Source organism: Stegostoma tigrinum, chromosome 2, assembly GCF_030684315.1.
Source record: "Stegostoma tigrinum isolate sSteTig4 chromosome 2, sSteTig4.hap1, whole genome shotgun sequence".
Taxonomy (NCBI): domain Eukaryota; kingdom Metazoa; phylum Chordata; class Chondrichthyes; order Orectolobiformes; family Stegostomatidae; genus Stegostoma; species Stegostoma tigrinum.
Window position 1 is genome coordinate 7,129,261 of NC_081355.1, and position 21,076 is coordinate 7,150,336.

At 43.4% G+C, this 21,076-nt stretch overlaps 1 protein-coding gene across 3 annotated transcripts in view; it reads right to left on the bottom strand.

Moving 5' to 3' along the window:
- The window catches only part of cpne4b (copine IVb), a 369,673-nt gene that overhangs the window by 100,714 nt on the left and 247,883 nt on the right, over window positions 1–21,076 (bottom strand). For all 3 annotated transcript variants that reach the window (XM_059652031.1, XM_059652028.1, XM_059652029.1), the window contains 3 exons: window positions 20,106–20,180; window positions 8,629–8,712; window positions 6,034–6,123 (listed from right to left, as the gene is read on the bottom strand). In XM_059652031.1, the coding sequence (XP_059508014.1) occupies window positions 6,034–6,123; window positions 8,629–8,712; window positions 20,106–20,180 (249 nt within the window). The remainder of the gene's footprint in view (window positions 1–6,033; window positions 6,124–8,628; window positions 8,713–20,105; window positions 20,181–21,076) is intronic.

The window sequence follows — 21,076 nt, forward strand, 5'->3', positions numbered from 1 at the left end:
ACCTAAAGAAAACCATTAGGAATTTTGACTTTTCATTCTATTTTATTTAATGGGATTTGGGCATCACTAGCAAAGCCAGAATTTGTAACTGCACATCCCTGGGTGCCTCTTGAATGGGCTGTCTTTCTGGTTAGTTCAGAGGGCAGGTAACAGTTAACCACATTATGCCAAGTCACCCAAATGAGGATGACAGATTTCCCTCCTGAAAGCAAATTCGTGAACAACAATTGACAACAATGAATGATAATTTCATTGTCACTATTCCTGAGACAAACTTTACATTCCAGTTTCTTTTTTAATAGAATTAATTAAAAGCCAGCTGCCATAGCGGGATTTAAACTCACCGCACCATAATACTAGCCCAGAGTTTTGCAGTACTTAGCACAATGATATCCTTCCTGTACTAGACCATCCAAAATGCATCACCTTGCATTTGTCTGGACTAAATTCTTCTCCCAAGGCTCCAGCCTGTTGAAATCTTCTGGCAATTGTCAATATTGCTTGGTAAAGTTCATGCAGACAACATCTACTGCCCTGCCCTCATCAACCATCTTTGTTAGTTCCTCAAAGAACTCAATCAAGTTTGTGAGACATGGCCTTTCCCAATGCTGCCTATCACGAATCAGCCCATATTTTTCCAAATGTGAGTAAATCCTATCCCCAAGAATCTTCTCCAATACGTTCCCTACCACTGACATAAAGTTCACTGGCCTGTAATTTCCTGGATTATCCTGTTGACCTTCTTAAACAAAAGAATAACATTGGCTATTCTCTAGACCCCTTGACTAAAGAGGATACAAAGAAATTATACAACGCCCCAATACTTTCCTCCCTTGTTTCCCTCAGTTTTCTGGGATAGATCTCATCACATCCTGGCAGTTTAGGAGAAGGACAGAAGATCTAATTGAGGTCTGTAAGATGACGTAGGGAATTTAAAAAGTAGATGTAGACAGGGTGCTTTCTCATGTGGGACAATGTAGAATGAGAGGTCATACTTTTACGATAGGGGTAACAGATTTAAAACAGAGACGAGGAGGAATTATTTATGTCAAAGGGTCACAAATCTGTGGAACTCACTACCCCAAAGTGTGGTGGATGCTGGGATGTTGAGTACATTTAAGGAGGAGACAGGCAGATGTTTATTTAGTAATGGGTTGAAGGGTCATGGAGAGTGAGCAGAAAAGTGGAGTTGAGGCTGAGATGAGATCAGCTTTGATCGCATTAAATGGCACAGCCACAGGGCTGAATGGCCTACTCCTGCTCTGGTTCTTGTGTTCTTATATCAGTGGTGGAGGTAGTGGAGTTTTGTGGATGTGGTACGAATCAAGTGGGTTGCTTTGTCCTGGACGTGATAGGCTTGTCGATGTTGCTGGTGATGCACCCATCCACAACTGAACACAATAGCGCAGTTGGCCCTTAACCAGTGACTCATAAAAGATTCACTCCTGATTTTTAATGTGAATAACAGGGAAGAATTCTCTTCAAAGTGAGCCCTGAGAAATGGGTATGTGGCAGCGGCCCAGGAATCTGATCAATATTGAAGTTGCTGCAGCTCTTTGCTTGAAGTGAACTGAACGGGGAGGAAGTCTCCAGTGGCAGGCGCCTTGGATGTATTGGCAATGAGATACCAACTGGCCACTGGGAAGGAGGTCTTGCTCCTGGAGGCCACAGATAACAGCAGAACCTGTGCATCATAAGCTAAAGTGGGGTTCACAGTTTTTGAGTCAGAGCTGATCCTCTCTGCCCATAGAGCTCTGTGTTGGGGACCTCACTTTCTCTGTGCTAGAACTTTCAGCTTGTCCTCTCTGCCCTTGGAGTATCTGTGGCAGAAGGAAAGGCTGAGAGTGCTGCTCAGATTGATATTAATGTTCCTCTTGTTCGTCATCTGACGTGCAACATAGAGTTGCATAATCCCTTCCCCTGCTGGGTTGGAGCCTGGCATCGGGGAGTTGGGAGTCAAGGTGATGGAGGTCAAAGGACTTCTGAGAAGTTGGCAATGATCTATCAAGCAGCACGAACACACAGAAAGAATCCTGTGGCTCGAGTTTCTCTCCTCAGCACAGCCACAGCTTGTCAGTTTCACTATGGAGGAGAAAACTGAGTTCTGAGGAAAGGTCACCAGAACCGAAACGTTAACTCTGTTTACTCCTCCACAGAGGCTGCCAGACCTGCTGAGCTTTTCCAGCAACTTTGTTTTTGTTGCTGATTTACAGCATCCGCAGTTCTTTTGGTTTTTATTTTGTCAGTTTCACTGAATCCCAAGCCCCGCTCTCCATGTTCTCAACCTGTTGAGACTGGCAAGGTTCACAGAGCTCAGGAAGGCCACATCTGGGCAGTTCAAGGTAGAATGCAAAGTGGGATCTAATTGTGTAATTTAATACCTTACCCAACAGGACGACAAAGCTTTCCCATTTACCTATGAACCTGAGAGACACAGAAGTGGGTGGTGATCTCATGTTGGATTTACAACGTGATATCAATTGTTGGATCTTGAACCCTCACCTACAGTTGAAGCAGCTCCCACTTGGCACCCCAGACTCCCATTTAAAAAGACCAGCAATCCATATCTCTGATAAACTGTTCAGTTCATCCATCCTGTTATCTTCAATAACTTGTGGACTAGGAGAGTTTCTCTCTCCTCTTCCAGCTCCTGTAGATTTGTACCTTTTAGGACATAACACAGTGTGGAGCTGGAGGAACACAGCAGGCCAGGCAGCATCAGAGGAACAGGAAAGTTGACGTTTCGGGCTGGGACCCTTCTTCATAAGAAGGTTCCTGACTCGAAATGTCAACTTTCCTGCTCCTCTGATGCTGCCTGGCTGGCTGTGATCCTCCAGCTCCACACTGTGTTATCTCTGACTCCAGCATTAGCAGTTCTTACCATCTCTGACCTTTAGGATATATTGTCTTTCCCTATTCTTCCAATCAAAACATTTCCTCTTATATGAATGGAGAATGTCACCTTGGAGGAGGAGGGGGAAGTGCCCTGCATGTACGTTGTGCCTTTCACAAACACAGAATGTTCCCAAGTGCTTTACAGCCAATGAAGAAACCAGTGAAGTCACTATTGTTGAAATGAGTGAAATGAAACAGCCAATTTGCACAAAGCAGACTCCCACAAACCGCACTGTGGCAATGGCCAATGAGGTTTTTTTGCAATGTCAAGTTTTGCACGAGCAGCACTGTGACTTAGGACTGTGTACTCCATGCGCTGTTCCCTGGGAAACACACATCAAGACAAACAGCAACAGTGCTTGGAGGATCATCAATTCGGTGAAAGGCACCCTTTGTCTGCCCGAAACTTGTTGGTCTTCTGGAGCAAGGAGCTGACCCTGACCAAGTACTGCAGACTGACACATTCCAAGTTGCAGGGCTACGTGCTGAGGGGCGCACTAAAGCTCGGAGCAGCTGCTGCCAAGGCAAAATGGGAAAAGACCACCGTATGAAATCTTCCTACTGTCGGGAACTGGGGGTCTGTTCAGTTATTGGACCATCCCTGTGCCTCTAGTTATATAAATGCAGTCTTGTAGAGGTACCAAATTCCTTGGGTTTGTTTGCTGGATAGAGTCAAACTCCAATATTTGTTTGTTTCTTCACATACTGCAGTACAGAACCATACTGCTTTAGTAACTGTGTATGTACATAAAGATACTTTTATGAATAATGTATAGTTTTGAAACAACAAAGTGTTGATTCAGCGATAAGTGCTGGTCAGGACATTGTGTGTGTGTGTGTGTGTGTGTGTGTGTGTGTGTGTGTGTGTGTGTGTGTGTGTGTGTGTGTGTGTTTGAGAGAGAGAGAGAGTGTGTGTGCGTGTGTAGGTGTGTGTGTGTAGCTGTGTCTGTGTGTGTGTGTGTGTGTGAGAGAGAGAGAGAGAGAGTGTGTGTGTGTGTGTGTGTGTGTGTATGTGTGTGTGTGTGTGTGAGAGAGAGAGAGAGTGTGTGTGTGTGTGTGAGAGACAGAGAGAGAGTGTGTGTGTGTGTGTGTGTGTGTGTGTGTGTGTGTGTGTGTGCGTGTGTGTGTGTGAGAGAGAGAGTGTGTGTGTGTGTGTGTGTGTGTGTGAGAGAGAGAGAGAGAGTGTGTGTGTGTGTGTGTGTGTGTGTGTGTATGTGTGTGTGTGTGTGAGAGAGAGAGAGAGTGTGTGTGTGTGTGTGTGTGTGTGTGTGTGTGTGAGAGAGAGAGAGAGAGTGTGTGTGTGTGTGTGTGTGTGTAGGTGTGTGTGTAGGTGTCTGTGTGCGTGTGTAGGTGTGTGTGTGTAGGTGTGTGTGTGTGTGTGTGTGTGTAGGTGTGTGTGTGAGAGAGAGAGAGTGTGTGTTTGTGTGTGTCTGTGTGTCTGGGTGTGTGTGTGTGTCTGTGTGTGTGCGTGTGCGTGTGTAGGTGTGTGTGTGTAGGTGTGTGTGTGTGTGTCTGTGTGCGTGTGTGGGTGTGTCTGGGTGTGTCAGTGTGTGAGGGGTAGGGGTAGTAAATACCCTAGCTCTTCTTTGGAATTATGTCATGGGATCAAGCATCCGCCTGACAGGGCCTTGGTTTAACATCTCATCTGAAAGTGTACTTTATGACTAATTCTTTCACCACTAATGCCTGCTTCTCATGGGAAGGAACAGTGTTGCCATATTACACTGTAAATGGTGTGGAAAGTGCTACACATGCAGTGGAAAGGATGACGACATGATTCGGGATTGGATTTGCTACTTAATAGTTACAAACGACAGCACATAGGATGTTTAATTGCATTTCCGAGATCAGACAGGGGATTGTTGTACAGAAGGTATGCACTTGCCCTGGTCAGAATGCACCTTGAGCATTTAGTTTGAGCACAGAGAGAAATACCCATGCACACCGGAGCACAAAGAAACAGAAGACAGATAATTCACAGCAAATGGTTGGCACTTCTTAAAGACAAATGAGATTTAGGATGTTAGAAGCTTCATGAGGGACATTGTTGGCTCTTTCAAAGTCGATGGTTAAAGTATTAATCCTGACCACAAAAGGCCTACAATTTTTTTACTCATTCGTGAAATGTCGGCATCACTGGTTATGCCAACAATTATTGCCCAGAGGGCAGTTATGAGTGAATCACATTGCTGTGGATCCGGAATCACATGTAGATGTAGACCAGACCAGGTAAGGATGGCAGTTTCCTTCCCTAAAGGACATCAGTGAACCAGATGGGATTTCCCATCAATCAGTTACACTTTCATGGTCATCATTAGACTCTTCATTTTAGATTTTTATTGAATTCACGTTTTACCATCTGCCATGGCTCGATTCAAACACAGGTCCCAGACATGACTGGGATTAATGGTCTCCCCCAAATGATCCCACCATCTCAGCTCCAGGTGGGATGGGAAAGAGTCACCAACCCCATCCACGTGACTGATGAACCATGGAAAATAAGAGCAGCAGCAGGAGTTGACCATTCGGCCCTTTGAGCCTGCTCCACCATTCAAATATGATCCTGGCTGATCATCCAACTCACTATCCCATTCATGCTTTCTTGCTATACCCTTTGATCCCTTTAGCCCTAAGAACTGTATTCAATACCTTCTTGAAAACATTTCACGTTTTGGTCTTAACGACTTTCTGTGGCATAGAATTCTGAAGGTGAGGAAATTTATATTTGTTAGTTTATTAGTTGAAGTTCCAAGTTCATTATTGACCTTGAAATTGGCCATATTCCAAGGTGGCATTTGATCCCGAGTCCTCAGAACATTAACCTGGGATTCTGCATTACTAGGCTGTTGACATTCCCATGAAACTAACAATTCCCCAATTACCACAGTGACTACCAATGCTGTGTACGGTCCAAACACAGATAGCGAATGTTTAGCTGCTAGCTATTTCCCCATATAGCATACGTCAGATTCCACAAGCTCTATTTTCATGCAAATCATTCTGCAGTAACATAGTGAATTGTGCTGTGGGTTGAAACTCATAAGAACAAAGCAATTTTATTAAAAAATAAATTTGCTGTCAATCCCAGCATCAATACTTATGCCCCAAAGTGAGCGATAATCATTTTTTTGAACTTACTTTTAGTTTCCGATCATGATCTCCACTGCAGAGGGAGTTTACAGAGACTTTAAATGTTTTCCACAGAGGATTTAGATTGTTCATGATGACCTATGGACACAAAGAAGATAAAGATGAAATGTGGAACAGTCACAGATAATCTGCTGAATTTTCAGAATTCAGTATAACTACCATTAATCTCTGGATTAACAAAAGAAATAGAAATAAATCCTAGATAACAAAGTGTGAAGCTGGATGAACACAGCAGGCCAAGCAGCATCTTAGGAGCACAAAAGCTGACTTTTCAGGCCTAGAAAAGGGTCTAGGCCCGAAACGTCAGCTTTTGTGCTCCTAAGATGCTGCTTGACCTGCTGTGTTCATCCAGCTCCACACTTTGTTATCTCGGATTCTCCAGCATCTGCAGTTCCCATTATCTCTGATAGAAAGAAATCCTATTGCTTTGGTGTCCTTTTCAATCTCAGGACACCACAACAGAAGATTTAATGCCTCCCCCACCCACAATTTTGTTGAATTGAAAAAAGTTGCACAGTCTGAGCCAGAGGCAAGATGATAAAATGTGTATTTTTATGACTGAAAGCGGGTACACACTCTGTTGAAGCATTTCCTCTTGCTCTCATCAAGATCTTTGCACAAATTCCAAAACTCAGAGGGAACAACAATTTACACCGTTTGCGAACAATGAGTTGAGAATCTATCCTTTTCCTGCCCCAAAAATTGCCTCTTTGGAGGCAAGCAGGAATATGAAAAGCCAAGTTCCACATTTGGAAGGCTATTCATTCATGTTTTAAACTGATAGGATAGTTATCAGCATCTTAAACAATTGTCACACCACTTGTTGAAAATGTTAACCTTTAGCCCAATGTAGAAGATTGCTGGTTTTGATTTTTCTGCAGTCAACTGTTGATAATATATCGGTAACTGAGCATATTGTATGGTGGCTTTCTGGCCGTCTGTCTTGTGAGGATCTCACTTTGATTATTGTTTTAATATGATTACATTTTCCTTCTATAGTGATCAGAAGTTGCTGGCTGAATCAATGAAATCCAATCATTTCCTCCAATGGAGTTCAACCTGTTCTAGTATAACAGGAGGAGAGGCAAAGGCCTGGTAGTATTATCGCTTGTCTGTTAATCCAGAAAAACCAAAAGAACCGCAGATGCTGTAAATCAGGAACAAAAACAGAAGTTGCTGGAAAAGCTCAGCAGGTCTGGCACCTTCTGTGAAGGTAAAAACAGAAATAATGTTTCGGGTCCGGTGACCGTTCCTCAGAATGCCAGACCTGAAATGTTAACTCTGATTTTTCCTTCACAGATGCTGCCAGACCTGCTGAGCTTTTCCAGCAACTTTATTATTACAGGAACTCAGCTAATGTTCTGGGAAGATGGAATTTGAACTCAATAAAATAAATCTGAAATTAAGAATCTAACGAAAAGCATGAATCCATTGTTGATTGTCAGGAAATACCCATCTGGTTCACTAATGTCCTTCAGGGAAGGAAACTGCCATCCTTACCTAATCTGGACTACATGTGACTCCAGACCCACAGCAATGTGGGTGACTCTTAACTGCCTCCTGGGCAATTAGGGATGGGCAATAAATGCCGGCTTGGCCAGAGTCGCCCATATCCCTTGAGTGAATAAAAAGAAGACTTAAGAGAGCCATTTCTCAGCGTATTTAAAATTCCACCACCATACTGAGAATCCTCCTTTACTGTTTCATGACACATTGGCATTGCTGGCACAGTCAGGTTTCCCTTGAGCTAAATGGTGCACCAGGTCATTTAAAAATCCAGATGATAATTTTGAAGGGATTGTTTCTGTAATTCGTAGAAACATCACAGGTACATAGAATTCCCACAGTGTGGAAGCAGATCATTCGGCTCATCAGGTCCACACTGACCCTCCATAGAGCATCCCACACACAGCCAGCCCACCACCCTCCTAACCTTATCCCTGTAACCCTGTATTATCCATGGCTAACCCACCTACCCTGCCCATCCCTGGACACTATGAGCAATTCTTAGCACACATAAAATTGTTCAGTAAATGCTGCCCAACCATGGAAGCGCATTTAAAGTCTGAAGCCATGGCTCTGAAGTCACATGGCAAATTGGGTAAAGATGTCTGAAAGACAGATGAACCAAAGGCCTTTTTACAACAATTGCTGAGATTACCAGCGCTGGGATTAACTTTCAATTCCAGATGCTTATTAACGGAACTTAAATTACACTCGCCGTGGGATTTCAACCCAGGATCCTGAAACATGATGCCAGTAACATTTCTGGTATGCCTCCATTTCCCCCAAACAGCTGTTAATCTAGGTTATTTTTGGATGAAAACAGTTAATGCCTCACCCCTTCCCAGTTGCTCTCAAGAACCTTTCAAAGCCAAAGCCTGACTACACCTGATTAACATGGGAGCAAACACAAGCCAGCTTTAATACTGAGGGATGAGTCACAGAGAATCATTTATCAGGTCTTGTGCATGGGCTTTAAATGGCAAGAATTCCAAGGAACAGCCCATTTCTCAATTCTGTCTCCCATGAACTGTGTGGTGTTTGCATTTACTCGAACAATCAATGTAGAAATGAATGTACCTCTGTTCTGTGTACAAGTTGCTGTGTTCCATCATCATTCATCCTGAAAATTTCGAGAAACGGGTCTGATTTGCTGAAAAAGTCCTGAAAAACAATGTTTTAGTCACATAAAATGAACACAATTTAGACATATCAAATTAGTCTCGCTTTAACCATGTACAGATATTGGGATGGTGAATGAACAATACAGCTTATGCCTGTAAGGCCTCTCTGACCCCATTAAATCTGAACACTGTTCTGTGTGTAGTTTGCTGCACCTTACATGAAGACAGCCCGCTTTCACAGTCTGATTCACTAAATAGCAGAAACCAGGAGGAAGCCTGCTACGGAATACCTAACCTTTGGCCCAGGAGGCCCGACTTTCTCAGATACCATAGCTCAGAAATTTGTTTCATTATCCTGGAGGTTATGAGGTTTCCTAAATCACAGAATCCCTACAGTGCGGAAGCAGACCACTCAGCCCAACAAGTCCAAACCGACCCACCAAAGAGCATCGCACACCTTACTCTCTCCCTGTAACCCTACATTTCCTATGGCTAACCCACTAACCTGCCTGGCTTTGGACTGTGGGGGGAAACTGGAGCATTTGGTCTCCTCGCATGTAGACATGGGGAGAAGGTGCAAGCTCCACACAGACAGTTACAGAAGCGTGGAATCGAACCTGGGTCCCTGGTGCTGTGAGGCACCAGTGTCAACCATTGAGCCACTGTGCTGCCTGCAAATGACAGTAGAATTGGGAGGGGAGTTGGTGCAGATGGGGAGGGAGGTGAAGGAGGAATTGGGAGGTGTGTTGCTTAGTCTACAACCCAATAATTACAATTTGACTTTCCTTCTTTAGATTGGTCCAATATTTCAAAGCCACATTCAATAGGGAGGCATAGAGCAGCCAACATCTGTGCTGGAATACCACACTCTCTAATTCTTGCTTACACCAGGCTCTGCTATAGGGCGGATCTGTGCCTCAGAGATGATGGTGCCAGAGGAGGTGTCCCCAGATCGATAATAATGGCTCACGGCAGCTGAAATAAAACAGGAATTGCCCTGAAATCTTTTAGACTGGGGCACTCATCAGGACAGAATCGCAAGAATGCCTCATTTTCAGGGACAAACAAGTTATGCTGGATGGAAAAAAGGTGTGAAAATCTCCATTCAGTATAAATTGCAGCTGTATTCCAAATGTGGATTCCTGCACCTGTCCTTATGCATGCAAGATAGAAAAATCAAAAGCTTGTCTTTTTCCAGCAATTCTCCAAGGTTCTGTACTTCCAAGTGACCATTCATTATGGATCCTAGCAATCTGCAGAGACACATGCACACACCAAAGCTATACTGCTCCTGGCTCGCATGAGATGTGAGCTTTGAAATGCAGATGGGGGCAAGTGGGAATGGGTTGTGGTGGAGGGAGATTAGAAAACATTTTCCCTACGTTATTCTGACTTTAGACAATTTCTTTATTCTAAAAATGGAATAGGGTTCGTCATGTTTGACTTTACTGTTACCTATTTTGAAAAGACTACTGTAAAGAAAGGCCCAAACAGCAGAATTTGTAGATAAGGCCATGAGGACATTAGAAGATGTATGTATTCAATTGGCTCCCTGACACAAACCTAGCCCCTTGCATTTCTCCCTGGAGACAAAGGGACGGTGTTCAATGGAAACCCATCAGAAGGTCAAACTAAAGATGGACACGTGATAACTATCTCATCAATTACATTGTCCACATTTCTTCATGTCATTGTTAAGTTGCGAAAAACATGATAAACATTAATTGAGATCACACAAATATCAAAGAGAGCTCTTGTGGCAAAGTGGTAATGTCTCTATCTCTGAACTAGGTGACCTAGATTCAAGTCATACCTGCTGTGGAAGTGTGTAACAGCATCTCTGAACAGGCTGTTTAGAAAATATTATCATATACATAGACAGCTGTAGGGACCTGTGGCATAGATATTTTTGGATGAGAGCTGTAGGGCTGAATAAGTCAAGAAACTCTCTACAAAGGAGAATGTTGTGACTTGGTTTCTATCATGTCAAGTATGATTGCATTGGACATCCCACCACATGCAACTTCTGGCTTCCCCACCCAGAATTCCAGGTGGATCAGGATCAAAGCTCCAGTGGCAAAATTCATTGCCATCCCTCCAAGAAGAGCCTGCTCCCAACAGTGAATGGTCATTGATCTAAAGCGTTAAATCTATCTTTCTCCCTTTGCGTGTGTTGCCAAATCTGGCCAGCATTTCCTGCATTTTCTGTCGTTCTAGTAGAATTGAATCATTCACATCACTGTGCATTTGTGACAGTCACATCACAAACCCCTCTGTGGCATTTCCATTCAGAATGTTGTGCTTACTACTCTACATTAAGGCCTGAAATGACTGCAATCACATCGGTGCTTCTAGCCATTGTGAGAGCTCTATTCATTTTTGTTCAGCCTGTGGTCATAAGCAATTCTAAGCAATTGGATTAGCAAGGAAAAAAAAAACCTCGAGCCAATGCATGTTATACCATTAAATTACATTCTGACTAAATAAAAGAGCAGATGATGTGAAGAATGTTAACAATTGTTACGAGGGGTTCCATGATGTTTCCACACTGTTTGAGAATGTCCTCAGATGCCTTCATTAGCCTTCTCTTCAAACTCTGGCTGATACGGCCCACACTGGCCATTTGAACACAATGGTGAGGAAGGGTAACTGAGGGGGGTGTGCGAATTAACCTTCTTCATCCCACAGTATCCAAACTCATTCAATTTGACAATCAGTAGATGCAGGGGTGCTTTTTAATCACATTTCATTCTTGTGGCACAGTGGTGTTGTCCATACTTCTGAACCAGGAGGCCCCAGGCTCAACTCCTACCTGCTCCAAAGGTGTGTAATCACGTCTCTGAACAAGCTGATTAGAAAATATTTTCTAGGATCGAGTCTCACTTATCCTTGTTATCATAGGATCCCTACAGTGTGGAAGCAGGCCATTTGGCCCATTGAGTCCACACTGACCCTCCGAAGAACATCCCACCCAGACCCACCCTCCTAACCTATCCCTGTAACCCTGCGTTTCTCATGTCTAATCCATGCAGATTGGTTTAAAATATCTACCCCTAGGCTAGGCAGCCCAGCTCCAAGTCTGACCTGCTCCTCAAGTTTCTCATGACTCATCTGAACATGTTGATTAAAAGTATCTACATCTTTGATGAATAAGACTCATCTGAACAGGTTGATTAAAAGTATCTACATCTTTAATGAATAAAGCCACTTTGAGTCCTGCCATCGACTCAGATCCAGCCAAACACCAGCGCTTAGAAAAATCAGAGGGTGTAAACAGGCAGTAATTAGATGTCTCATTTTATTTTTTCACAGGATGTAGGTGTTACTGGCTCTGTCAGATTTATTACCCACCCCTAATTGCCCTTGAGAAGGTGACGGTGAGCTGCCTTCCTGAATCCTTGCAGTCCATGCTCCCACAATGCTGTTAGGGAGGGAGTTTCAGGATTCTGACCCAGAAACACTGAAGGAGCGGCGATATAATTCCAAGCCAGGATGATGTGCCACTCGGAGAGGAACCTGCAGGGGGTGCTGTTGCTATGCATCTGCTGCTCTTATCCTCCTGGGCAGCAGAAGTGGTCATTGATTTGGAAAGTGCTGCCAAAGGAGGCTTGGTGAGCTGTTGCTGATGGTGCACACTGCTGCTACTGTGCATCAGGGGTGGAGGAAGTCAGTGTTTAAGGTGGGGGAATGGAGCACCAATCAAGTGGGCTGCTTTGGCCTGGGTGTATGGACAGTCTCGTGTATTGTTGGAGCTGCGCCCATCCAGGCAAGTGGATAGTATTCTATCACACTCCTGACTTGTGCCTCGTAGATTCTGGACAGGCTCTGGGGAGTTAGTTTGAAGTTAAATAAAGTCAAGTCAGACCATTAATCCTGAAATTAGACAGAATTATGCAATGATATAAGAAATGGGCCATCTGAAAAACCGAGCTTGCTTTTAAGCACCCTGATCCCCAAACCTGTTTGGATACAGTTCAGTAGTTCTAAAGGAGACAGATACAAGTTTCACCCTAATTTGTTGAAGAGCAATATTTTTGAGTAATTTCTGGAGAATTACACCAGTTTACCAAGAGGGCGGCTGTCAGTCTTCACTTGAAATTACAGCAAAGCTGGACAACCCCTCCCCACAGCACATCAATCTTGTTTGACTGTGACTGAACAGCTGTTTGACCTTGTGGGGTAGAAAGTCCAGTTAATAGAGTAAAATCTCAGACAGAGAAGTGGCAAGTTTTTCTTTTGACTGGCCCAGCATTTATTGCCCCATTCCCAATATCCCAGGTTAACCATATTGTCTGGAGTCACATAGAGGCCAGACTCCGTAAGGACAGCAGGTTACCCCACCCGTCCCCACAACCAGAGAACCAGGTGAGTTTTTAATAATAACTCTCAGTTGGTATGTTGTCACCATGTGGCTGGTTTTCAATTCCAGATTATTACTGGATTCAAATTCCACCAGCAGCCCTGGTGGGGTTTGAACCCAGATCCCCAGAACATTAATCTGGCAATCTGGATTACTAGCCCAGTGACATTACCACCAGATCCGCCTCAGATGACCCGCGATCGCAGGTTGGTTATGATGCCCAGGATAACTTTCTCTCCTGCGTAGCCCTAATCATTACGGATTGGTCCATATCAATCATGTGATATTGCAGACCAGTCACATCCTTGATGAGTATAATCATGCCCCACTCGTCAGCTATACCACCCACTCTGCTCCCTTCCAAATGACCTCTCTACTCAAATGCTAATCCTCTTCTGTATCTCTTTCAGCACCCACCCACCGGCTCAATCTCTCTCCATTAGTAGCCTCCCACAAAGAGCATCCTCTGGAACCTTCTTTCCCAGACCTTGCAGGTCTCTCTCCTTGCTGCGCTCCATTCCATCCCCATCCCGTGTGTTCTTACACTGAAGTCTCCACAATTCAAACCAGGATTAGGGGGTCCAGCTTCAAAATGGACGGCTATTTCAACTGCACTCTCCCAATACACTGGCCAAAATTCCTCGGACATCAGTATCTGGGTGAAATTTCACAAGGATCTCCACTCATTATTAAAATATCAAATGCTGCAATTCTTCAAGTAAAATGCACAATGAAAATAAACACCATTCCAAATCAAGCAACAGGTCGATGTGTAGGTGGGCAGCTATAAATGACATTTGAACAGCTCCCCAGAGTCTGGAAGATCCTATTCATACTTTTGGATTTGAGTAAGTTTTGAATTACTGTGGCTGCATGCTGACAGATGCACTAAAACTTTGGGAGGGTCATCGTACAGACTTAATGGGGAAAAGGTCACTGCCCAGAACCTGCCAACGACTGTACGCCAAGGGGCTGGAATCTGGAGAAGCCTTTAGGCTCTGTGAATCACAAAGCAGGTACATTGCATTGAAAATGTATCGAGGCACTTTGGAGCGAAACATAATGTACGGGAGAAAATTTTCTATGTGCTGCACTTTTTTAATTTCCAATTTGTGTTGTTTGCCATCCTGTGATATCAAATGTGGAATGTAATTTGTAACCATTAAAGAATGTTACAATTGCAAACACTGGAACATGTTGCATGGAGTCAAGTTGAATTTCCATGAAAAGTCCGGCATATTTGGAACTGAAGTGCCCTCTGACTGATGAGGGACGGACATTAAATGTTGGCCTCGCCAGTGACTTCCACATCCTGTGACTGAATAAGTTCTGTCCTTTGTTTGTAACAAGCTACAAATCTGTTATGTTTCAGAAAAATTATAATCAGAGATAGTAGGAACTGCAGATGCCGGAGAATCTGAGATAACAAGGTGTAGAGCTGGATGAACACAGCAGGCCAAGCAGCATCAGAGGAGCAGAAAAGCTGATGTTTCAGGTCTGGACCCTTCTTCAGAAATGGGGGAGGGGAAGGGGGCTCTGAAATAAATAGGGAGAGAGGGGGAGGTGGATGGAAGATGGATAAAGGAGCAGATAGGTGGAGAGGAGAAGGACAGGTCAAGGAGCGGGGATGGAGCCAGTAAAGGTGAGTGTAGGTGGGGAGTTAGGGTGGGGGTTGGTCAGTCCAGGGAAGACGGACAGGTCAAGGAGGCGGGGATGAGTCAGGTAATACTAAATTATAATGGTTACTTCCCCCCTCCCTTCTCTCCCACCTCACCTGCACACACTGAGTGATGGCGTATCTTGACATCAAACTACTCACTCTTGTGCTTCACTGGCATTTCCTGGCCCTTCATTCCTCGTCCTAATCCCCAACCTAGTTAAACCTGGCATCTCTGTGATCTCAAACAGCCATACCTCAGCACAACTTTACAATCTGACTAATCATGGACAAAATCACTCAACCTCAAAGCACGCAGAAGGACTTCATGTAAAAGAAAGCAGTTGTTTCAATTGGCAAATATTTATTTCAGTTCTGTGTAAGAAGGTGATAAAACAATAATTGGTTTCAAATGCTTGGGCATATTTTGGCGAAGTTTTAATTACTGAATTCAAATCTACCGAACACAACACAAGTGTAAAACATATGACCAGCAGTGTGCTATACTGCTGTATTTCAAATGTTGATTTTGTAATTTTTATTCATACATTATACATGTAATTAATTCACAGGGTGGAAGCATTGCTGACCAGGCAGCATTTATTGCCCATCCATAATTGCCCAGAGGACAGTGAAGAGTCAACCACATTGCTGTGGGTCTGGGGCTACACGGAGTCCAGACCAGGTAAGGACGGCAGTTTCCTTCCCTAAAGGACATTAGTGAACCAGATGGGTTTTTAACAACAATCAACCATGGCTTCATGGTTATCATTAGACTCCTAATTCCAGATATTTATTGAAATCAAATTCCACCATCTGCTGTGGCAGAATTTGAACCCAGGCCTCCAGAACATTCCCTGGGTCTCTGGATTAACAGTCCAGCAATAATACCACTGGGCCATCACCTCCTCACTGATATATAGTGATACTTGAAAGAACCTAGGACATGATTAGGTATGATTAAATTCACTGTGACAGTTCAAAGATTAATACACAAGTTTTAAACATATTGTGTGCAGTTTTGGTCTCTCCGCCCAATAAATAATATATTGGCACAGAGAGAATGTGGGATGTTTGTGAGATTGGCAAGGCTGTCCTATGAGGAGGGATTTGTCTGACTGAGGCTGTATTCACTAGAAGTTAGAAGGGGTCTCTGACTGAAATACATTAAACTCTAACATGATTCAGACAGACTAGATGCAGGGAGGATGTTTTCACCAGTTGGCAAGTCTAGAAAAAGGAGACACAGTTTCAGGTCATGGGATGGACCATTTCAGGCTGAGCTGTGGAAAATTCCTTTACTTGAAGAGTAGTGAACCTATGGAATTCTCTGCCACAGAAGACTTTGGAGGCCAAGCCACTGGATAGATTCAGACAAGAGTTGGATACATTTTTAGATTCTAAAGGCATCAAGGGGAGAAAGCAGGAGTATGGCATTGAAATAGATGGTCATCCATGATCATATTGAATGGCAAAGTGGACTCAGGGATCAAATGGCCTGCTCTTACTCCTGGCTTCGTTGTTTATTCATTTCTCTATATATCCACTCTTCAACAGAATTCAGATATCTGCAGATTAAAATTAATTCCCCTGCAAAACTTAGATTATAGTCATTGCAACGTAGACTTTTGAAGAGGATTCCCTGCAATACCGCAAGAAATATGTTTTTTTTTGTGGGGGGGGGGTGCAGTAGGAGAAGAACAGCTGATTTTATGTGGTTCGAACTACTACAATGAAGAGAAAGGAGCGGGTATTCACAACCTGACCCTCCCAGATGGGAGCAATATTGGCAGTGCTCAGCACGGTAGGTTTAATGCAGGATTCAACCAATTTAATAACTTAATGAATGCACTCATTTTAATGGCTTAAGCCATAATCTAAAGATCTTATTGAGTTGAACCCTTTATGAAAATTCCCAAATGCCTACTATTCTCTCCCTATAAATTTCTTCAACAATATAACATTGTGTGATGCTGCTGATAGTTACATTAAACTGAAAGCATGACTGCATTATCACAGGCCAGTTTGAGGGCGCTCCTCAGCATGTAGAGATGCCATATGACCAAGCAAGTAGACCCCATGACTCCAAAGGGCTTTGCAAAATTTCGACAGGCAACACAAGGGGGCAGCCATATGGCAAGGCCAACCACGTTGTCCAATGGGAACAACGGGACACAAGGGCACTCTTCCAATCTTTCAATTCATCCTGATCTCAACCAATCAGCTACAGGGTCATGTCGCTTTGTCGCAGGATGGGAGTGGCAAAGCCACACTAAATGCCTAAGGGGGCAGCATCAGAGAGGCACTGGTGGAAACTAAGAGCGGAATTCATTCCAATATAAGAGTCACAAACAACTTGCTGATCGCAACAGGCAAATGATCTCTTCTGTCGGGGGTTGCCTGCCCATGGCATCTGCCCTTTATGTTTGTTCTCTCAACAGGTAACCGTCTAGGAAAGGGGAGGTCGAACCCCCGATAATTAAAATTGAAACACAAGCCCCCAGTCCATTACGGTGGGAGTAGAGGCTTCTTTCTACTAATTAAACCCAAAACACCGAGAGAAGCTTATCTCACCTCACCTAATCTGTTAAACTCTTACAGTGAAGGGGAAGTTAAATGAAAGAAAATCCCCGATATTCATTTTATGAGTAACAAATAACAATTTATTCATCTAACCCTAACAGTGAACAAATTAACAGAATTACTAACAAACCAAACAATTCCCCCTCAACTACTAACTATTCTCTAACAGAACAATTCTACTGGTGTAAACACAAGTCCCACTTATATAAACCCAAATAATAAGAACATAAACCTAGTTTCCCAAAGTCTACATGCCCTTCTTCTGCTGTTCTCGTCATGAACACCTTTCTTTTGTTGTTCTGGCTGTCAGAGATGTTTTCTCTGTGAAGGCTCTTAGCTGAAAGTGCTGTGGTACCTTTTATGGATAGATGGTGCTTTCTTAGAGAGCTTAGCAATTTCTGGTGAGAGTTAAATGCCTATTTCTCAGATGGTGGTTCGCACTCACACCGATTTTCAAAAATCCTCTCCTTGTTTACCTTGAATGACATATCAATTTTCTTACAATAGCATTGGTCTGAGGTTGTTAAAACCATCAGATTTAAATTCAATTGGCTTTCAATTGCTAAGTACTTGCCTTAAATTAACTGGCTGATTCTAATTCATTGCCAAAACAGCAAAACACACCTAAGATTTCTAATCACACAGCTAATTGATACATTTCAATTTCAGAACTGGCTGTACCCCTTCAGCTGCTTGGACACATTTTCTATATAAATCCCTCAGCTTAGAATGGCACTTTAGCCCTTAAAGCAGCCACACACTCTTCTTGCTTACCTATTTTTTACAAACAAATTCTAGCTTCCTGCCTTCCAATTCACGATTACTCTACACAACTTTGTAACACAGTTTGAATGCCAAAAAAAACACACACACAGGCTCAGAACTGACCAAAGACAGTTTCAGGTGTTGGATGCTGAGGTTTTCATGCCCCTTACCTACACGCTCTTCTCCAACTTCAGACCTTCCAGGAGCATGTGTAAATCCAATCCAAAGAACATGAGGAAGCCATTCAGCCCATTAAACCTGCACCACCACTCATGATCACAGTTGATCATTGACCTCAAAACCATATTCCCCTCTATCTCCATATCCCTGTGTGTCATTAGTAACTAGAAAACTATCAACTTTTGTCTTGTGGTTCATGAATAATCGAGACCCCCAGCATCCTTGGAGGTAGAATTTTCTTAAGATTTCAGTGAACAAATTCATCATGTCAGTTTCAAATGGCCTTTATTCTGAGGTTATATCTCTTCATTTTAGACACACTGTCCAGGAAAAACATCTTATCGATATCCATCCTATCAAATCCTATTCTGCCACGCAATTAGATCATGACTGATCTGTATCTTTATCCCAACCATGGCCCTGGCGCATTTCTTGCTGGAAGAACTGTGTCGAAACTGCAATTGAATCCCAAAGTCAACAGCCGTTTGTGTGAAAATGTTCTAGAGCTTTGTTACTCTTTGTACTTTTGTCAGTAAATAATCACTGGGAATGACATGGTCATCTATCACATAGGCAATGCAATGGTGATCAATGGCGATCAATGGTGATCAATAGTGATCAATGGAGAACACGGCTCATTAGATTGAACAATCATTGACTTGGACAGGGTTAAAGCGTCTCATTTGACCTGCTGGCGAGTCGCTGTTTCTGAATAACACCAGGTGATGCAGGAAACCTGTCTCCTCCTGCTGTTGCTGAGGCAATGGGCAAGTTATCACTGATAGAGTTTGTTCAGAAGGAGCAACAACAGGCCCTGAACGAAGAGTCTAACATGGGCAGAGCAAAAGAAGCAATGACTAGAGTTTGGAAGATAGAAGGAATGCCCTAGCTAAAATATTCGATAATGATGGGGAAAGATGACCTTAAGTGCTTCAGAGATACTCTCAAGGTGTCACTGGCGAAGTATGGTATTCCCACAAACACACAGAAATCACTGGTCCAAGACAGGCCAAAGAGGAGGAGGAGTCTCTGGGAAGGCGTCGAGCACCTTCAGACTTGGGAAAAAAATGCAAGCCAGGTGAAAACAGCGTAAGGAGCGTGCTGCTACACCAATACCCCACCCACCCCTTCCCATGACCACCACCTTCCCCAAGTGTAACAGAGTCTGTGGTAGCCATATCGCTCTGTACGGCCACCTAGAGAATCACCGAGAGTGGAAGAGAGTCACCCTTGTCTATGAGTGACCTCCAACGACAATGGTGCGACTAACAAAGATTTGGTAAAGGTTTAGGACACGAAGGTCAAGGATCCTCCTTGAGGAAACAATGGGACAACTAGTTGGGAGAGGGGACATCTCTGTGACTGCACTCAGCAATGTTTTAATATCGCCGTCTCTCAGATGGTAGAACAATGGTCACCTGTGGACAATATGCAGTAGTCAGCATGGAGTGACATTTCTAAGAGAGTGCCGATCATTTCCAAGGCAGGGACATTAGTGAACTGCCTCTCCCTTACCAGACACCAGCAAGACAATGCAGCTTTTACACTGCAGTGACATTCTGTAACAGGAATTTTATAATCACCTCAAGCAATTACGAACACCATTGGAAAGCTAGAACAAAGACTTTTAAACATGTCTAAGCAAGCAAAAATTAAAAATGAACATGCTGCAAGTTGCATTAATACTGAGAAGCACATTCCTGAACAAAAGCAGCTGATGGCTCAGAGAGAGAGTGTTCCAGTTGCAAATGTGGGAATGGTTTTGAAATTTAAATTAATGCTGGGTGGCGGGGGGGAATGATAAGTCAAAGTTCGATTAACATGAGGGACAGCTTTTAAAAAGTATGATCTACATTTGATTTGAGATTCTTTAGTTTCCTGCCCTTACCTTATCGTCGAGTTTTCTTGCACTAAATGTCAACTCCACATAATCATCATTCCCAGACAACTCTTCTGCAATGACCTGCAGAGGAAAATAATCAAATGGAGATTGGTCAGAATTGGTCAAGACAGCATTATTTGTAAGTTAGAGAGGATTTATACAGTAAAATCAGAATAGAGTAGAATTAAATGGAAATTTATTGTAGCATGCTCTTTTACATGAAAAATACAGTAAAAAATTTTATAAGTTGCCCCACTACAGCACCTACATCAAGGTCAGAGGTCACATATAATAACAAAACGGAAGTAAAATTAAGACAAAGTTCATCACAGCTCAGTTAACAGCTCCTGGGCTCCGGGAAAGCCGATTAAGGGACGATGGAATATCCTGAAGATATAACTGGGATCAGACAGCCATTCCAGGACAAGACCACCACGCAGAGTCACTGGAATACCGGGCCACAAAACAAAGACCAGACATGCACCAGGCTAACTGTTGACAAGGTAATGACTAAGCCAATAACCAAGCAACAAATGATATGGCTTGGGGAGAAAGGGGTTATGATTACTGAGGGTGTCATAAGGCGAGGTGATGGCCTAGTGGTATTATTGCTGGTATGTTAATCCAGAGGCTCAGCTAACATTCTGGGGACCTGGGTTCGAATCCCGCCATGGCAGATGGTGGAATTTGAATTCAATAAATATCTGTAATTAACACTCTAACGATGACCATGAGCCCATTGTCAATTGTCAGGAAAAACCTATCTGGTTCACTGATGCCCTTTAGGGAAGGAAACTGCCACCCTTACCTGGTCTGGCCTACATGCGACTCCAGACCCACAGCAAAGTAGTTGACTCTCAATTGCTCTCTGGAAAATTATGGGTGGGCAATAAATGCTGCCTAGCCGGTGACGTGCTCATCCCGTTAATGAATAAAGAAAACTTAGATGGTTAAAAACAAAGGGTATTGATCGTTAC